We start from the raw sequence: 6616 nt of genomic DNA, 5'->3' as shown, positions 1-6616 counted from the left end.
GAAATTTAAAGAATCCGACCTGCCAGAAGTGGGGGAGAAAACATTTTCCCCAATCCCATGGAACAGTTCAGGGTCTAGGGATCCGGGAAGAGGATCCGGGAAGTGGCCAGAGGTGCTGGGGTCAGGGCTGAGGCGTCTACAGGGACCAGCGCAAAGGACCCGACAAGCCACGTGCAATTGCCAATTAGAGAAAGATCTACTTGGCTGGCACTAGGGGAAGGTTTGCATCTCTGTATCACTCTCCTCCCAAATGTTTCTTTCTTTTTTCTTTGGGATTTTGTTTCCAGTCTCACGTAGCCCAGGTTGGCCAGAAACTGACCGAGTAGCCCAGGCTGACCTTGACCCTGATCCTGCTGCTTCTGCCTTTCAAGTGCCCGAGTTAACACGAAAAGTTTCTTTTTTGGCAACTTCCTTGGTCGACTAGAGAGTTCTAGGGTCTCTGCAGTTCGTTCTTTATTACATCGAGAAGCGGCAGTGGGGAGGAGGGGGGTAGGGGCGCCGGGACCAAACGTCTGAAGGCAGGCGGGGAATCCAAGAGACCCAGATCTAAGTTATTTGATCAAAGTTACGAGCCTGTGTGGAAGCACTTATGTAAAACAAGTCAGAAAAATGAGCACCAATTGGTGCGTGTCAGAGATATTAGAAGCACCGTCTGAAAGCCTCTTAATAGACCTGGCAGTCGAAAAGATTGAAGAGATTAAACCGTGATGCTTTCATATAAAACATTAGAACCGACCAGAAAAGTATTCTGCCTAAGTGTGCCGTCAGGTCCGGGTTTCAGGAACTGGCACGCCGGAGCTTGTCCGGGGGTGGTGGCTGGTTGGGCGTTTATCCTCCCGACAACACCCTGTGTGGCCAATTAGAAACGCTGAGGGTGCCTTTAAAAGGCTTTTAGGCAGCGAGTCTCCTCTCTCTCTCTTTCTCCTGCCCCATTATACTGCTTTCTGCCGGCGTAAAAGGCACATGCGTCAGAACCGCTGATGCAACCCGACGCTAATATCACGTTGCATCATCTGACCCAAGGTGTGGTGCTTCCAAAACTGGTTTTTCCTGAGGCTGTGCTGAGGATGAAGAGCACTGGGGGAGGGGGGTGCGGTGGGGGGGGATAACACCCACTAACCTGCCCTCCTCGTCGGATGAGAACAGTGTTTTCTGTCATTCCATGCCTCGGCGCCACTCTTATTTCCGACCTAGGGAAAGCCCGAGTGATGCCCCTGGCTGAGATGGGGGTGCGGGCACACACACTCTTCGGCGGGCGAGCGCGTCTGCTGCTCTTCACCTTATATAACCAGTGAGGAGCACCTACGGGCCAGGCGGGGAGTGCTCCCTCCAACATTTTTGCGCTTAGGATTTTTACTTCATTTTGGTTGAGCATCTGCTCGGGACAGAAAAAAAAAAAAGAACAGAAGAGGAGAAGAGAGAGCAAATTCTATCTGGGCACAAATGCCCAGCGTCCGTTTATACATGGAAATATGGGCGATCTTACTTTTAGTCTCCTCAGCTGCTCCTTAATAAAACTTAATAAAAGTCAAACTTTTATTAAGCCCCTCCCAGAGCTGAGATTCCATCCAGCTGGACCACAGAAAGCTCCCCTGGTAGTCCAAAGAGTCTCTGGTCTCTTATATAAATGTCACCACAGTCACGGAGAGAAATGGCTTTGGTTTTGATTTTAGAGGGGGGTCTCATGTTTTCCAGGCTGGCTTTGAACTCACTGTGTAGCCAAGGATGATCTTTGGACTTTTGATTCGCCAGCCTGACTTCCGGAGTACCGAGATTGCAGACATCCACCACCGTATATAAGATGCTAGGAATCAAATCTGTGGCGTCTTACATGCTAGGCAAACACTCTGCCCATCACAGGTGCACAAGCCCCAGCTCCAGAAGCCCCAGCTCCAGAAATGAATTCTCATGGTCTGGGTAGGTATAACTGGACCACAACAGGAGGATTCACAATCTATCTGCTGCGAACCAGGAATCTGGGAAGCTACTGAGCCCTCAAATAAGGCTGGTCCATGCTGTAGCAAACACACACTGAATTTCTTTGTCTCATTTGGGATTTTTTTTTTTTTTTGGTGGTTGTTTTCTTTGTCCTCCCCCTTTTTCTCTTTTTAAGATTTATTTATTTATTATATGTAAATACACTGTAGCTGTCTTCAGACACTCCAGAAGAAGGCATCCAATCTCATTACAGATGGTTGTGAGCCACCATGTAGCGGCTGGGATTCGAACTCAGAACCTTAGGAAGAGCAATCAGTGCTCTTATCCACTAAGCCATCTCTCCAGTTCCTCCCCCCCCCCCCCCCCCCCGCCCCCATTGTTCTTGAAACAAGGTTTCGCTGTGCAGTCCAGCCTGGCTTTGAATTGGTGATTTTACTGCCTTATCTCCTGTACCCTGGCATCTTGGGTCTGTGCCACCATACCCAGCCCACCCTAGACTTGAAGACTTAGAGCAAAAAAGTCAAACCAAAAATAAATAAATAAATAAAATGCCACAACAGATCTCATGGCTAATTTTATTATATTAATGTGGACATGGTATACTCTATAGTCCCAGTTACTTGGGGAATCATAAGTTTGAACCTAGCTTGGACAACATATAGAGAGCTCATAGAAGAAGCAAATCGGTTTATCCTGTGCGGGGGCGAAATGGAGCTCGAGGCCATGAGTAGGTATACCAGCCCGGTGAACCCGGCTGTCTTCCCTCACCTGACTGTGGTCCTTCCGGCCATCGGCATGTTCGGCATGTTCTTCACTGCCTGGTTCTTCGTTTACGAGGTCACCTCTACCAAGTACACACGCGATGTTTACAAAGAGCTCCTCATCTCCTTGGTGGCCTCACTCTTCATGGGCTTTGGAGTCCTCTTCCTCCTGCTCTGGGTTGGCATCTACGTATGAGTCTCCAAGGGTACCCACCAGGCAGCTCACTAAGTCTCTGCTTTTGTAAATTAATTTTTTACCATTGCTACGTGTCCCTCCTGCTGTTTACAATAAAGGCAGATGTGTGACAAAAAAAAAAAAAAAAGCAAATCGAGTTGGAGATACTTGTCTGGAAAACACTTACTTAGCCTGGCTTGTGAGAACTCTGGGTTCAACCCCTAGCACACCCCGAAGTAAAGGATCACCCTGATACGTTGGCACATACCTATAATCCTACCACTCAGCTGGCTAAGACAAGATTGCTGAGTTGAAGACCAGCCTGGGCTACTTAGTAGACCTCAGGCCAGCCTGGTGTATATATCCCCACAGCCTTTCTCGGAAGCAAACTAACAGACGCAGCAGCTAGAGAGATGGCTCAGTGTTTAGCTGGCTTACTGCTCCTGCAGAGGACCAGACTGGGTCCCAACGTACAAGCACACTCAAACACATACTAAAAAAATACATTAATTAATTAATTTATTTATGTATTTATTTATTTATTTGTGTTCTGTGTGTATATAAGGCTCATGCCAGAAGAGGGCATCAGATCCTGTTATAGGTGGTTGTGAGCCACCATGTGGTTGCTGGGGGCTAAACTCAGGACCTCTGGAAGAGCATCCAGTGCACTTAATCACTGAGCCATCTCCGCAGCCCTTAAACATACATTTAAAAATAAATCTGTAGGGCTGGAAAGATGGCTCAGAGGTTAAGAACACTGACTGCTCTTTCAGAGGTCCTGAGTTCAAATCCCAGCAACCACATGGTGGCTCATAACCTTCTGTAATGAGATTGGATGCCTTCTTCTGGAGTGTCCAGAGGACAGCTACAGTGTACTCACATAAAATAAATAAATAAATCTTTAAAAATAAATAAATCTAGCTGGGCGGTGATGGTGCACACCTTTAATCCCAGCACTTGGGAGGCAGAGACAGGCAGATTTCTGAGTTGGAGGCCTGCCTGGTCTACAGAGTTAAGTTCCAGGACAGCCAGGACTACACAGAGAAACCCTGTCTCAAAAAACAAGATGGCTCAACAGACAAAGGTTTTACCACCCAGGGGCACAAGCATACTCACCAGCTTTTGAAATGTGAGTGCCGCCATGGAGTCTGGACACACAAACATTACCCGCGCACCACCCTAATAGCAGACCTTAAAATCTTAAAGTGAATATTTAAAATAACATCGATTCTATGGTGAAATGATAGCATTTCGTCTACAGTATTGTAATAATAACCAGTATACAGCAATCTATGAAAAATAAGGCATTTTATTTTGCTCTTTTTCCTTTTCTTTTCTCTGTTTGTTTTTCAGACAGGGTTTCTCTGTGTAGCCCTGGCTGTTCTGGAACTTGCTCAGCGAACCTTCCTGGCTTTGAGACCTAATGCTGCCTTTGTAAGCGTAACTGGAAAACCAGTTGGTTAATCTGCAGCCAGCACTTCTGCTTCCTGTCTGGTTTCCTCCGTCTGTAAAATGCCAGCATGGACCTGGGGTTCCTTCTGCGTTTATTGCTGCCTTGTACCCAGATCGGTGGGTAACAGCATTCCGGATGTCCTAATAGGCGAGCGATAAAGATTCTGTTCTCGGGGCTGGAGAGATACACTGCGGTTAACAGCACTGACGTCTCTTTTAGAGGACCTGGGTTCTATTCCCAGCACCCACATAGTGGCTCACAATTATCTGTAATTCCAGTCCTAGGGGATCCAATACCCTCCTCTGGCTTCCTTAGGCACAGCACGTGGTGCGCAGAGATACATGCAGGCAAAACACCCATGCACATAAAAGTAATTTAATTTAAAAAAAGTTCTATTTCCGACAGTGAGTCATGGAATTTTAGAATCCAAAAGGTCTTTAAATGTTACAGTTGGACCTCTGAGTCCCCAGCCTGGCAGTCCTCCTGGGCTCAGCCTGTGGGTTTTCTCGCCCTTATCTAGGGAGCAGCCAGGGCAGCTGGTGTGCAGGAAGCTGTCTCCATGTCCTTGCTGACCTAAATGATATCCAGAAGAAGATTCGAAGCCCAGAGAAGCCCTGCGATGTCTTAGGGCTGCACAGCTTGCTGGCGAGAGAAACCGAGCCTCTCAGTGCAGGTCAGGAAGCCGCGATGTGGCCCTGGGACCAGCAGTGTCAACATCCCTTGGGAGTCTCTTAGATACTAACTTACTAAAGCAGAAACTGCGGGCCGTGGGAGGGACAGCACAGAAGTTGTTGCTCTTCCTCTACCCACAAGGTGGCCGCCCCATGCACGTGGCAGCCTATCCTACAAGGAGACAAAATACCCCTGTGCACACACACACACACACACACACACACACACAATCGTAAACTAAAACTAAAGTTAGTAGGTAAATATTTGAAAAAATAAAAACTGCAATTTTTTGTTTGCTTTTTGTTTTGTTTTGTTTTTCGAGACAGGGTTTCTCTGTGTAGCCCAGGCTGTCCTGGAACTTACTCTGTAGACCAGGCTGGCCTTGAACTCAGAAATCTGCCTGCCTCTGCCTCCCAAGTGCTGGGATTAAAGGTGTGTGCCACCACTGCCCAGTGCTTGCTCTATTTTTTATTTATCTTCACTTACTATTTTTTTTTTGGTCTCATTATGCAGCCCTGGCTGGCTGGAACTCATTGTGTAGATTTTGAACTCACAGAGATCTGCCTGCCTCTGCCAACAGAATGCTAGGATTAAAGGCATGTGCTACCATACCTGGCTGTGCATTATGGTTATAATTATGATTTAAAAGATTTATTTATTTTTATTTTATGTATATGGGAGGGATTTTTTTTTGAATGTTGAAGTCCTCGTACCAAACATGTGCAGTACCCATGGAGACCAGACGAGGGCGTCAGTTCCCTAGAACTGGGACTATAGCTTCTATGTGGGTGCTGGGAACCAAATCTGGGTCTCTGGAAAAGGAGTGAGTGCTTTAACTGCTGAGCGAGCGATCTTTCTGGCTCCCTCATCATCATTATTTTTTAAATCAATATGTACCGTACCAAGGCTGGCCTCAAATGGAGCCAAGGACCACCTGGAACTCCCGACCCTCTTGCCTTTGCCTGGCAAATGCTGAAGTGATGGGGGTGCATTGACATTCTTGTGTTTGCAGAAATGGGGATCCTGCACAGGGACAGCTGGGCACTGATACCTCACTGTCATCCCAGTACTCAGGAGGGGGAGGAAGGAAGATCAGGGGTTCAAGGTTAGCCTTGGCAATATAGCACAGTGAGGCCCTGTCCCAAAAAAAAGAATAAAGGAAGAAAAAATGAAAGAGGAAATGGCCAGACAGAAGGGCAGAAGTGGCATAGGCCTTTGATCCCAGCCTTGGGAGGCAGAGATAGGTGGGTCTTTGTGAGTTCAAGGCCAGCCTGGTCTATAAAGCAAATTCCAGGATAGCCAGCCAGGGCTACACAGAGAAACCCTGTCTCTGGGGAGAGAGGGGGGCGGGGGAGAGGGAGAAAATGATCAAATAAGGAGGGGGCTTAAGAGGTGGCTCACTGATTGTTCTTCCAGAGGTCCTGAGTTCAATTCCCAGCACCCACATCACATGGTGGCTCACAACCATCTGTAATGGGATCCGATGCCCTCTTCTGGTGTGTCTGAAGACAGTGACCGTGTAATTATAAGTAAAAGCAATTAATTAAATTAATTAAAACAAAAGGGTAGGCCCTGCCACATGCTATGCTCCAGCCAGGAAAATGCAGCTTAAACAGA

General features: G+C 47.3%; 1 protein-coding gene across 1 annotated transcript; it reads left to right on the top strand.

Annotated features, from left to right (window-relative positions):
- Nucleotides 1-2627: 2627 nt before the first annotated feature.
- Nucleotides 2628-3010, top strand: LOC127680157 (transmembrane protein 258-like). The gene has a single exon (XM_052175725.1). It carries the CDS (start codon nt 2647-2649, stop codon nt 2893-2895), a length of 249 nt encoding a protein of 82 aa, XP_052031685.1. The 5' UTR covers nt 2628-2646; the 3' UTR covers nt 2896-3010.
- The last annotated feature ends 3606 nt before the right edge of the window (nt 3011-6616 follow it).

The sequence above is a fragment of the Apodemus sylvaticus genome, chromosome 3 (assembly GCF_947179515.1).
Source record: "Apodemus sylvaticus chromosome 3, mApoSyl1.1, whole genome shotgun sequence".
NCBI classification, from domain to species: domain Eukaryota; kingdom Metazoa; phylum Chordata; class Mammalia; order Rodentia; family Muridae; genus Apodemus; species Apodemus sylvaticus.
This window is presented reverse-complemented; position numbering and strand designations above follow the sequence as displayed.